Here is a 12,794-nt window from a genome sequence, read left to right as displayed (position 1 = left end):
ACGAATTACCCACATCAGTGTGGGGTGAAGACGGGGGTAGGGACCACTCTTTGATGAAACAAAACTCTTCTTTCTCTAATTTACCATATTGTGAATTGTTTTGAAGTAGGTATTTACTTCCTTCTTACCACAAAGATGTGACACAAGATCGGAAGGTGGGTAAAGTTAAGCCAGCGCCCCTAAAAAAGGAGCACTGTGGTCTTTTAAAAATTCTCTAGGCAGCCCAAACCCATCAGCATTCCCTTGTAGAGGTGCCTTAGGCAGTAATCAATAAGCTTACTCCACCTGACTGACGGGAGACAACAACCTGGGAAGGTGAACCTCCTAGTATTATCCAGAATCACACATTAGCCTGACAGATACGTAGTCACTCCCTATTCAAAAATGGCCAAGACTATCCATCGACATTCCCTGGTAGAGGCGCCTTATTCCATCTGAAAGACGATAGGGTGGACCTCCTAGGACTATCCAGAATCACACCTCAGTCTGACAGATAAAAGTTTAGTCCTAGGATTAAGACTATGTTGAGAACGTATCCTTGAATGGCGTGAATATAACATACTCAAGCTGCGCCAGGCAAGCATAATTGTTTTGGAGTATGAGGCAAACAAAACAAGCCGAGACTTAAGAGGAGGAAAAAAAAAAAAAAATGAAAAAAGAAAAGAAAAAGAGTGAAAGCGAGGGAGAAAGAAAAATAAAATTAATCAAATGACAAAAAAAAAAAAGAAGAAAATGTGATGTAAAAGGAGCTCCCCCCCCAAAAAAAAAACTTTCATACACGCAGAAATAAATAAATAAAAATAGTGAGAGTGGTGTCACATGTGAAAACATACCAGTTTCCCATAAGCACTTCCGGGCTGCAATATTCCACAGTTCCGCAAAAGGTGGCAAACATTTCACCTGGCTTCATGTACGCGGCTGAACCAAAATCAATCAATTTAATGTGGAAGTGTTCGTTCACAATGATATTTTCGTCTTTTATGTCTCGATGGACAATCCCAGAACGATGCAAATAAGCTATAGCTGACACGAGCTGGAAAAAAACAAAAAAAGAAAAAAAATATTTTTTAATAAACATTGAAAGTATGGATGAGGGTTCTTTGGTGAAGAAGAATAAGATGAAGTATCAGGTTCAGTTCAAAAGGCCAAAGAAAATATGAGAGTAAGTGATAAAATGGACCTGAAGGAAAAAGGGGTCAAATAGCCATTCAATATACTACCTTTTTATCTTTCAGTTTTCATTCAATACTTGACATCAGTTCAATTGTGGATGTGGCCAAATTACTATTAATTGGAAAGTTTTTTTTTTTTGGAAAGGGAGGGGGGCATTTGTAAATATGGCGGTTGCCACTACCCTCTCTGACAAATTCTTAATTTCCGGTATTGTGGATACAAGAGTTATGTCCCTTTATCACAAAACTACCCAATGTTATATTGAAAATCTCAGGTAGTTTTGTGATAAAGGACGTAACTCTTATCCACAATAACAATACAATTTCTGAACAATGTATTTTGATTTGATTTTCAATATTTAAAAAACATTTTAATGTTATTAATAGTATCTATTTCTATTTTATTTTTAATATTTTAACAGTTTTTTACTGGATATACCGAATATGATTTTCAAGACATTTTCCATATTTTCAAGGATTTATCAAGGTAATAATAAAAATAAGGCCTTTTCAAGGTAAAAGTTAAAATTCAAGGACTTTTCAAGTCTGTGTGAACCCTGTGATGGTGTAAACTTATGTTTATAATATTAGACCTGGGGCAAATCATGGGGCAATACTGTTAAGTCAGAATGAGTGAATTAATTCCAAAACTTCCAAATTGCAAAGGGAGGGGGGAAATGATCATTCAAGTCTTTTTGTATTTGGTATCAGTTACTAAAAGTATTTATTTTAATGCTAGGGCTTCTGTTGTTTACCGAGCTTAACCACCACTCCCATCCAACCAACTATCTCAGTAAGAATTTTTCCTATCAACACAGCATAAAACTTTATTCCTCTTGTGCACTTAAAATCAAATGTTGCCCGGGTGTTTGTAGGTGGGTGTATGGGAGGAGTAATAACCATTTAAATATTATAAAAAAGATGTTAAAAAAACTTGGAAAAACCAAAATGGAAAAAAAAAAAAAAAAAAAAAAATGGCATAAATAAACCTGTCGGATTGAACCTGCAATATAACAATACTGTGTGTATGGGGGGGGGGGGGTAAACTAAAGAATAAGCGAAGTAATAAAAAAAACGTTACCCGGGTGTTTAAAGGTGTAAAAGAAAAAAAAGATTAGTTTTGGTCAGGAGGCGGGATTGAACCATGAAGCCTTGACATGGAGGTGGAAACAAAAGCCAACCACTTAACCGTCTTAATCACAGTGTAGTATCTGTGATTCAGATGCTGCACTTCAATTTATTGTTCTCTATCAGTGGAGGAGAAATCCTTCACGACTGAGACAATTTTTATTTTTGTTCCTTTTCTCCACATTAAAAAACGACCCTGGTGTCTAACTCTGTCCCTTGGGGAGGCATTGTAAATAGGAACCACTTAATCGTCTCGGCCACGGGTGAGAATAATCGATTAGCGTGTTAAGTTAATGTTAAGGCTTATAAAGCGAGTGAAAGAGGTTTGATTGACAAGTAGACGCTAAATGAGGTCATCGCGGGAGTATTACGATGACGTGTCAGTATTTTTAGTTTTCGCTTCCCCAAAATGACGATGGGGGAAGGAAAGCAGCTCTCCATTTAAAGGGGATTGTCCAAATCGAATAGCAATTGTCTGATATAAGGAGAAACTCCACATTGATCAAAAGCCGATTGCTTTTTGGACATTTTGGCGCAAAAGATGAGAACACGAACCGTTTGAATTTAATTTCACCGTATTTATACTTAAAAGCCAAACAAACAGGCGACAGAGCGAAATAGCGCGAATCTTATAAAAATCGATGTAAATAAATCTAGACGTGCCTTCGCAAATCGTAGACATTATTATTTAGACGGTGTATAAAAAGGTTCTAAGACATAGTAACACCCTGGAAAATGCTGGCGAAAAAAGCCTTTGCGAGACATACATAAAACGATCACATTTTTGCTTTTATATATAGATTTTAAAGAGCGTTTTTCGCGCTCACTAATTGTTTAAATTACAATCGTTTTAAACTAATTATGTTTCTTTTCAGAACGTTTAATATAAGATGGAAAAAAAAAACAAATTTGCACAATTTTCTTATTTCAATTCAAGCCAGGCTTGAAAAGCTGCTGAAACAGCTTGCGATATCAAAGAAGCATTTGCCGAAGAACCACTATTGAACGCACAGCACAATGATGGTTTAAGAAATTTCATGGTGGTGATAAGTCTTTAAGATGATGAGTGTAGTGATCGATCATCGGCTGTTGATAACGTTCAATTAAGAGTCTGAGTCAAAGCCAATCCACGAACAACTGTTTGAGAACGAAAAGACAAAAAAACTTGATAAATGGGTGCCTAACAAATGGAAACGCTGTTATGAAGTGCCATCTTCCCTTCTTTTACGCAACAAGAAGGACCCGTTTTTCGACCGGGTTGTGATTTGCGATGAAAAGTGGGGTTTTTACAACAACCGGTGGAGCTCAGCTCAGTGGTTAAATGTCAACGAAGCTCCTCGAAGCCAGAGTTGCACCAAAAAAAATGTCATGCTGACTGTTTGGTGGTCTACGTCCGATCTCATCCATTAGTTTTTTGAATGCAAACGAAACCATTACAGCAGTGAAGCACTGTAAACAAATGGATGAAATGTATCAGAAACTTTGACAACAACACCCAGCATTTGTCAACAGAAAAGGCCTAATTCTCCATGATAATGCCCAATTGCATGTAGCTAAATTGACGCTGCAGAAGTTGAACGAAATGGGCTATGAAACTTCCTCACCTGCCATACTCTCCAGACCTCTCACCTACCGACTCACTTTTTCAAGCATCTTGACAACTTTCTGCTTGAGAAATGCTCCAAAAACCTAAGTGATATCAAAAACACATTCAGTGACATCATCGTCACTAGAACTCAAGATTTTTACCTTACTGGCATAAATACATTTGTTTTCATTAGTAAAAGTGTGTTGGTTCTGGTAGTGCTTATTTCAATCAATTAATAAGATATGTTCACCTAAACTTAAAAGTTAAAAAACCGCAAAAACTTTCTTGTCAATCGGATATAAAAAAAGGAAAAAAAAAAGAAAGAAAGAAAACAAGTGTTCATTACCTGTCGAAAAATGTAACTATACAAGCCTTCATCCATGACGGGTTTGTGTTCAATAAATTCAAACAAATCCATTCCACTGCCATGCTTTTCCATCACCATTAAAACATATTCTTTGTTGAAAAATACATTCAAAACCTGCCGAAAAAGAAAAGAAAATTAATTCATAATTTGATAAAAAATTAAGTGCTTGCATCTTTTATGTTTATATTTATGCCAGTATTTTTTTTTTTTTTTTACTTTTGAGACACGAATAACGCTCGAAAGACAGCGTGTTCTTGTTGGCCATATTGATTGTTGGTTTAAATTATTGACTTGACACTAGTTCTTTTTCAAACCGAATAAAAGCTCTAAAATATGTTAAAACACACAAAACTTAGCAGGCAAGGAGAAGAGTAAATCATCTTGCCTTTGGTAACATTTATTTGTTATATATTTGAATTCCCCCTTTTTGTTTGTTGGCTTTGTTTTGGCTTAAAAGATATTATGATAATATTGAAAGCTTGAAGAAATTTGCTTATATATATATATATGTATGTGTATATATATATATATATGTGTATATATATATATATGTGTGTGTGTGTGAATTTGTATAAAATTATAAATTTAAATCTATATATATATTAAAAGTGACTTCATCTGTATGTATTTTGCAGAATGGTCTCTACCAAACTACTCTTAATTTTTGGTCTACAGACTTACAAACTTGATATATAGGAGATTCGGACCTGTGGAACAAATTTGATTTTTAGTTGATAAAAACAGCTGATAAGGGGGCCAAAATTGAAAGATTGGAACTTGGCAGGTGTAAGTTGACTTCAAGTGCACTTCTATGTGTGCACAAATACACATTTATGTGTTAAACTGTTCATTTTTAAAGTTTCGATATTCATCTCTCCTTATATCATATAGTAGCGAATACTGCTGGAGAGCTAAATGTTTTGATTTCGATTCTAGCTGATGACATCAAAGTCATTTTTTTTTTTTTTTTTTTTCAACTTTTGAAATCACGACTATATATTGGGTATAATATAATAATCAATAAGAAATTTGCATAAATTTAAATATCATATTTAAGTATATTTTATGATCAGGCAATCTTGGTATTAAGATCCCGTCCCGCCTACACCTGTTGAATGACTTTACTGATATTAGTTATTTCCAATCTTTAAAAAATAAAAAAAAAAGGGGTGGAGGGTGATAACCTACATACAAACATAAAATGCCTTAGAATATCATTATATAAAGAATATAAATATTAGGAGTCCAACGTATGATTCTTGTCCAGAATTTCCCCTATATTAAAAAGTAAAATTAAGAAAAATCTGTATGATGTACACAACCATAATGAAAAAAATCCACATAAATTAATCACATAACTCTAATAAATGGAGATTATTAAACATCAGATTTATAGAATATCAAAGGGATTTGCTTTTTAAAATCCTTTATGGTAATTGTTTAAATAATTTTTTTTGGTTCTTGTTCAGAATTACCCCCTATATATAAAAAAATTTTTTTTTTTTAATCTGTATGTACATATTCATGACAAAAAAAATATCATTTCAAAAATCACATAAATTGATTCATTAGTTTTATTTTTAAAAATAAAAAAATCAAATTTTATGTCCACCATTTTGAAAACAATCTAAAAAAAAAATTTATTTTATAAAAAATAAAACTATTTGATCAATTTACATAATTTTTGGAGTTTTCATTTCGTCATCGGTACATACCTCATATAGATTTTTCTTTATGTTTGTTTTTTGATATAGAGAATTCTGGACAAAACCCAATGTATTTCCTTTTTAGAAGCAGTGATTGGGGAAATCGATTTTTTTCAATCAGAAATTATCAAGGTATATTTTTTTCAATTTTTAAAATAAAAACCTGAAAAACGTTTGTTGCATACCTGAACAATATTTGGATGTGAAATGTGAGATAACAAACTGACTTCGAGAGGAATTCGGCCCAAGACGGGATCATCTCGCCAATTTTCAGAAAGAACTTTTGAGCGAAGTATGTATTTGACAATGACCTGAGAGAGGAAAAAATAGTTTACATTTTGATAATTAACAAAATATTAAGCTTAACAAATTGAATGGAGAATTTGTTCAGATTTAAAATATCATTGAGTGTAGGTACAGAATAGTTAAGAAAGCACCCTCTTCCATGTTAAGAATGGTTTTCTAAACAATAAAATTTATTTAGAAACACATTCATAAAGATGAAGGGGCTTTATGACTATTCTATATTTTCACCCACCACTCATAAAAAAGATCCCCCTTCCTAGCACTACAAGGTTCCACAAAAGACAAAATTCTGAGTCTGCTATTTGCATTCTTTGTATCAACTCATCCAAAAAGCTTAGCCTATGAAATTCAAATGTTTTCAAACTAGGTAAAACAACTGTAAATGTGTTTCTTACAAGACCTCAAAGTCTTCAAACAAATCTTCACACACTATGCACAATGCCTCAAGCAAAGTACAATGTTCTGCTCACTTAATATAATCTATATAAATAAATCAGTAGATGTATGTATGTGTGTGTCTGTGAAAATATTTAACCAATAAACTCTTAAACTACTGGTTACATGACACCGAAATTAACAGGAAACAGTAATCATATACGAAGGATGGTTTATAACAAGTAAAATCTTTGTTTAGATGAATGAATGAATGAATGTGTACAGAAATATATCGGCAAGTTGAAATGCAAAATGTTCATTTCAACTTGTCAACATACTTCTATCACTTTTGTGCATGTGCAAATTCATTTGTAGCTTGAAGTGGTTTAATTTTAAATCTTTCTTATCTATCTGTTGATAGCTCAAATGATAGGGAACATGGACGGAGCTTCTAATTCTAGCAGATGGTATCCAAATCATTTTTTAATCTTTTGAAATCAGTACTATATATTAGGTACAATATAATATTCAATAGAGAATTGGCTCTGTAATAAAAAGTATAAAATCTGCATGAATTAAAATATACTTAAGTGTTTTTTTATGACCGGGCGTCCTCCACTATATAATATAATTGGTCGTGTATGTTTGCAGAGTCACAAATTAACTTTATCTCAAGGGCAAAATTCCCTTGATAAAAAATTATTTACTTACCAACATAATGCGCCTTACTAGGATGGTATCATGGTGCTATATTCTTTGAATTTTCGAGGTATATCTCATCTTCAGGAAGAAAATTTTTTTAAATATGTACAACCAATGTGTAGAGATGTATTGAGGCTTGGAGTTAGAAGTTGTAGAACAGCAGTAGTATAGGCTCACAGAGGCTTTTAAATTATTGTTGAAATGTGAATCCGCATTTATATTTTTACTTTCACCCCAAATAAGGCATATTGCCATTTGGACATAAGGGGCTACTAATTGGGACCATGTCTAAGAAAGATTAAGATGTTGGTTTATGCTGTATTTGAACTTCTGCATATCAGTACAATTTGGGAAGCAGGTAATAGGAAGAGAATTCCAAAGTCTAGCTGTTCTGGGAAAGAAGCTATTTAAGTGAAAAACTTTGACATTTAGGGACTTCAACAGTGAAGGGTGTGATTTTGTTGCTAAGTAGGTTTGTCGAGGATATGTACGCCAAGGGGGTAGAAGAGCAATGAGTTCAGAGCACATTCCATTAAAATACTTGTAAAACATTCCATTAAAATACTTGCAAAACAGGCACAGGGATGTAACATTGCAACAATAGGACAGGGGTTGAAGCCTAGTTGACAAATTGCACCAGCCCAGATGTGGCAACAATACTCCATACATGGATGAGTGGTGGTTTTAGAGATACAGGATACTCTCAGATGTGCACAATTTCCTAGCACACTAGAGGGAGACCACCTTCCTTGCAGCAGCCTTTGCAATGTCCTCAATGTATTTGTTCCAGTTCATATTTCCTGTGAATGTTAAGCCAAGGAGTTTGAAGGAAGAATTCTCAGGTAGGGTGTTATTTGTCATGGATATCGTTAGTTGGAGAGGTCTCTTTAATTGTTAAAGGAGAGCAGCTTAGTCTTACTCGCATTAAATGTCACCATCCATCTATGTCCTCATTTTCTAATGATTCAGCCATTGTCTTGGATTTGTGTACATCTGTTCTTCCCTCATGCATGTTATAGAGCATTGTATCATCAGCAAATATACCCACTTCGGACACAATATTATCGGGGGGGGGGGTCACTGATGAATATCAGGAATAATAGTGGTCCAAGGATTGACCCCTGGGCCACTCCTGCATTGACGTTATGCTGCTTGGATGAATGTCCATCAATGACAACCTGGATGGTCCTATTGTCTAAAAAGGATCTAATTATATTTAGTATCCGTCCTGTTATACCATATGATTTGATTTTTATTAGCAGCTCTTCATGCCAGACTTTGTCAAAGGCCTTGGATATATCGAGGACTACAACACTGGCTTTACCCGCCTTATCCAGTGCATGGTATATGCGTTCAGAGATGATTGCAGTAGGACAACATTTCCTAAATCCGTCCTGTTTGTCAAAAAGATTAGCTTTTGCAAAGTAGTGGACTAGTGCTTGATTGATTAGCATCTCAAAGATTTTAGAGAAGAGGGGGAGGAAACTTAGGGGGCGATAATTGAGAGGGTTGATCCTTTTGCCAGAATTCTTGCACACTGGTACTACAGAGGCCATCTTCCAGCTATTAGGGAAGCAAGATTCAGCAAGGCATTTGTTCTAAAGTTTGGAAAGTATGGGGCTAGCTTAGCTGAGCAGTTCTTAATTAGTATAGCAGGGATGAGATTAGCCTAACATGCCTTGGAGGTCCAAGTTTTTTATGACATCGTGGACATGTGAAGGGGGGGATTTTCAGATCATCAATTTATGTTTGATATTAAATTATTGTTATAATTTACCAATTCGACACATTATGTTGATATGTAAATGATTTAATAAAAAATTATTTAAATCTTTTAATAGTTATTTATTTTTACCTTGTCTTATACCAACAGTGTTTTTCTACAAGACTGCATGTCAATCTTAAAACTTCTTACACAATATATATATATCAAATCTTAAAGATTTCCTTAACTAGATCCCCAAAATAAAAAAAAATGAAAGAATTTAAAACTTGCCTCCAATTTCGTTGACTGTTCCAAGGATTCCACAACGAAACCAAATGCTCCATGTCCAACTGTACGTAAATTCTGATAGTTATCATCAAAAGCTTTACAGGGGGGGTAAGACTCCTCGATTACCTCAGCAGTTTTGCCACCCCCGAGACTGCTAGAAGTATTGACCTGGTAGAAAAAAAAATTATATATAAAAATAATCCTTAGAAATCAATAAAAAAAAATAAATCAAGTGCTTTCTCTTTCCTTTATATTTTTTTTTTATTTGTATAATCATCATTAAATTCGGATTTAGTCAAATTCAAATAAATATTTCTTCACATTATTCGGATTCATCAAACTACTGCTACCATCTTGTCATTTTCATGTTTTGGTCAATGTAACCTCCGACCTTCTTCAGGTGTATCTTGCCAGACTTGAGAATTTGGACAGAATTTCTAAGGGAACCATTTATTTACTTCATGGAGGTAGCATCTGAATTACTCAAGACCTTTATCCAGTCATGGCTGATGGAACAAGAGCATACTACCCCGTGAAGTAAAAAAAAAAGGGTTCCATTCAAAATTCTGTCCAAATGCCTGAGTTTGACAAGATACACTTGAAGGTCAAAGGTTACATTGACTGAAACATTGTAAAAATGACTCTGAAGATAATATGAATAACCAATCCTCATTTCAAAAACTCAGAAAAGAAAGATTTCTTCCGCGGATATATTTCTCCAGAACAATTCTTGTTTGTTGCTACTTTTTGGACTTTTCTCATACCTTTTGAAAAGCCTTCACTATTTTTTCAAGAGGTACAAAAAAAAAAAAAAATGTCCAGAAAGTAACAAGAATTGTTTTGGAGACATATATCCAGGTATGCATTCTAAACCATACCATCTATGCAATAAAGGAAACACCAAGATGAAACATTGAGTTTTTTTGGAGGGAAGGGTGTCTTTTTTATTTCATAGATGGAATGGTTTGGAATACATGGTCATGCATTCATAGTTAGGAAAAAACTTACCTGTGAGTCTGAAATGCCCATCGAATCATCATTAGAACTACTGGGGATATCCAGGGTGAAACTAGTGAGACTACTTTGATTCAAATCCTGACTAACCCATAGACAGAACATCAACTCTCCAGTTTCTAAATGCATCGGATTTACACTGAAATTTATACCTGTGAAATTAAAAAAAAAAAAAAAAAAAAAAAAAAAAAACAAGCAATTACTATTAAGCAACATGTAAAAAAAAGAAAAAGCTGAGCATGCAGGGTCCCCCTTCAGCAGTGAAAAATTCCTCCTCACGATGACTAATGTTTGTGCAAAATTTAAAAAAAAAAAAATCCAAAGTGTGGTTATTAAGAAAAGTGCAAACAAACGAACAGTAGTGAATTAGTACGTCAATCCCTCCTTTGTCAGGGGATCAAAAATGGTACATTGCTCATGCTTCTTCTTTAAAGGATTAAAAAAATTTTTCAACCCTACATCCTGGAGATGGTGGCACAATAAAAACACCAGTTTCTGGTCAGCCACTTAATCAGTTTAATGGTAGACATATCAACCAGCATTGTAATCCTTTTCTTTATTGGATCCTTGAAGGGCTTGCATATTAGTTAACATGTTTGGAACTCAGGAGATTGAACACTGGAGGTGGGATTTCTTTGAAGCTTGGTTTGTTGGAATATGATGATTGATAACTAAATTCGATAAATAAAACCATATTACAAAAAGAAAGAAAAAAAAAAGCGATCATAGACAGCTAATGTACTTTCTAACTTCGGCATAACGCCACCAAAAGTGATGAAATGCAAATCAGTTCCTTCCCTTTTATTATTCTTCAGTATTTCTATTGTGAAGCGATTTATTAGAATAAAATATAAGAAAAGGACATTATTGAAAAGTATACAATAAAAATTAACAAAATTATACAGATAAAAATAAGTTTTTTTTTTCAAGAGTCATCTGCAAGAATTCCTATGTCGGCAGAGAATCAAAACCAACTATTTTGTGAATATTATGTATCAAATAATTATTTTTTTGTGATGTTTGAAATCGTTATTTTGATTTCAATAATTTCATTTGTTATTTTGATTTCAATAATTTCATTTTTATACTTTAACATATTTATTATATAAATATTATTAAATATATTATATATTTTATATTAAATTAAAAAACCCCCCAAAAAAAACTTATATTTTAATACAGTAGCATGTGTGTTATTTTGTGTGTCATGCAGACATCTTTTTTCTTCAGAGTAACTTGTTTTTATGACTTTCTATTTCTTGTAATAAATAATTTTACCAATAATTCTTCATAAGTTTTGGTTTCTGTTTCGATTATAGCTGATGGCACTCGAGTCATCTATTTTTTTTATAAATAATTTTACCAAGAATTCTTCACAAGTTTTGGTTTCGGTTATAGCTGAAGCAACTCATTTTTTTTTTTTCCTTCATAAGTTTTGATTTCGATTCAAGCTGATGAACCCAAGTCATGAATATATGTTTATATTTTTGAAATCAACTTTATAATATAGGAATTGATAGAAAATGGACGATAAAAATGTATACAAAATCTGCATAAATTAAAATATCATACTTAAGCGTATTTTACAACCGGGCTATGTCAGGTATCCTTGCTAGCTTAGATAAATACTTTTGCGGTTTTAACAAAAGAACTACAATAACATCAGGGCATCTCCATTTCTGCTGAACATCCACAGAATGCCAACATCAATATATTACATATAAAAGAGTCCACAGGTCTTGCTAGTTTTTATAATTTCATAAACATATTTCTTATAAAATTATGAATAAAATAAAAACTTTAATTTTTACAAATTTTGTTATTAAAAGTGCAAATAAAGACTAATTCTGTTATTTTGATATAATCTTGTTAATTTTTATTGTATACTTTTCAATAATGTCCTTTTTCTTCTATTTTATTTCAATAAATCGCTTCACAATAGAAATACTGAAGAATAATAAAAGTGAAGGAGCTGATTTCCTTGTCACTGCTTCTCGTAGTGCTACACCGGAAGTTAGGAAGTACATTTGCTGACTATAACCAAGAAAGCACTTTAAGAGTAAAGATGTATAAAACTCCGCAAGAAATGAAGAATGACTCACTGATGAGGGAAGCATCTTTGTGCTGACAAACACCAGCAAAATGACCATCAACATTTTCATCCAAAGGACTAAGATTTTCTTGGACACACAAATCTTCCAATTCTGTTACACCATTGCTGTCCATGCTTCTGTTATGTCTCTGTAAAAGACTGTTCCGAAGAGCCGCTTTGTGGTAATTTTCAGCAGCTTTCTTTTCTCCCAAACCCGACGATTGTTGGAGTTTATTTTCGATTTCAGGAGCTTGTTCAGTTTCAGGAGTAACATTGATCTTTTTTGGAAAAGCATTTGGTTTATTCTTGCGTTTGGCATTATTTGATGAATTTGTTACAGAAGAATGTTTC

At 33.3% G+C, this 12,794-nt stretch overlaps 1 protein-coding gene across 1 annotated transcript in view; it reads right to left on the bottom strand.

The window, feature by feature from the left end:
• LOC145243521 (PAS domain-containing serine/threonine-protein kinase-like) overlaps positions 1–12,788 on the bottom strand; it is a 36,776-nt gene extending 23,988 nt beyond the window's left edge. The window contains exons 1-6 of the mRNA XM_080106487.1: positions 12,454–12,788; positions 10,346–10,503; positions 9,341–9,505; positions 6,147–6,272; positions 4,235–4,369; positions 834–1,033 (exon numbers count right to left, since the gene is read on the bottom strand). Of these exons, the coding sequence (XP_079962613.1) occupies positions 834–1,033; positions 4,235–4,369; positions 6,147–6,272; positions 9,341–9,505; positions 10,346–10,503; positions 12,454–12,577 (908 nt within the window). The 5' untranslated portion in view covers positions 12,578–12,788. The remainder of the gene's footprint in view (positions 1–833; positions 1,034–4,234; positions 4,370–6,146; positions 6,273–9,340; positions 9,506–10,345; positions 10,504–12,453) is intronic.
• Between the last annotated feature and the right edge of the window lie 6 nt (positions 12,789–12,794).

This window comes from Euprymna scolopes, chromosome 22 (assembly GCF_053919585.1).
Source record: "Euprymna scolopes isolate OS-2025 chromosome 22, ASM5391958v1, whole genome shotgun sequence".
NCBI classification, from domain to species: domain Eukaryota; kingdom Metazoa; phylum Mollusca; class Cephalopoda; order Sepiida; family Sepiolidae; genus Euprymna; species Euprymna scolopes.
The sequence above is the reverse complement of the archived record's forward strand: the minus strand, read 5'-3'. Positions and strand labels throughout refer to the sequence as shown.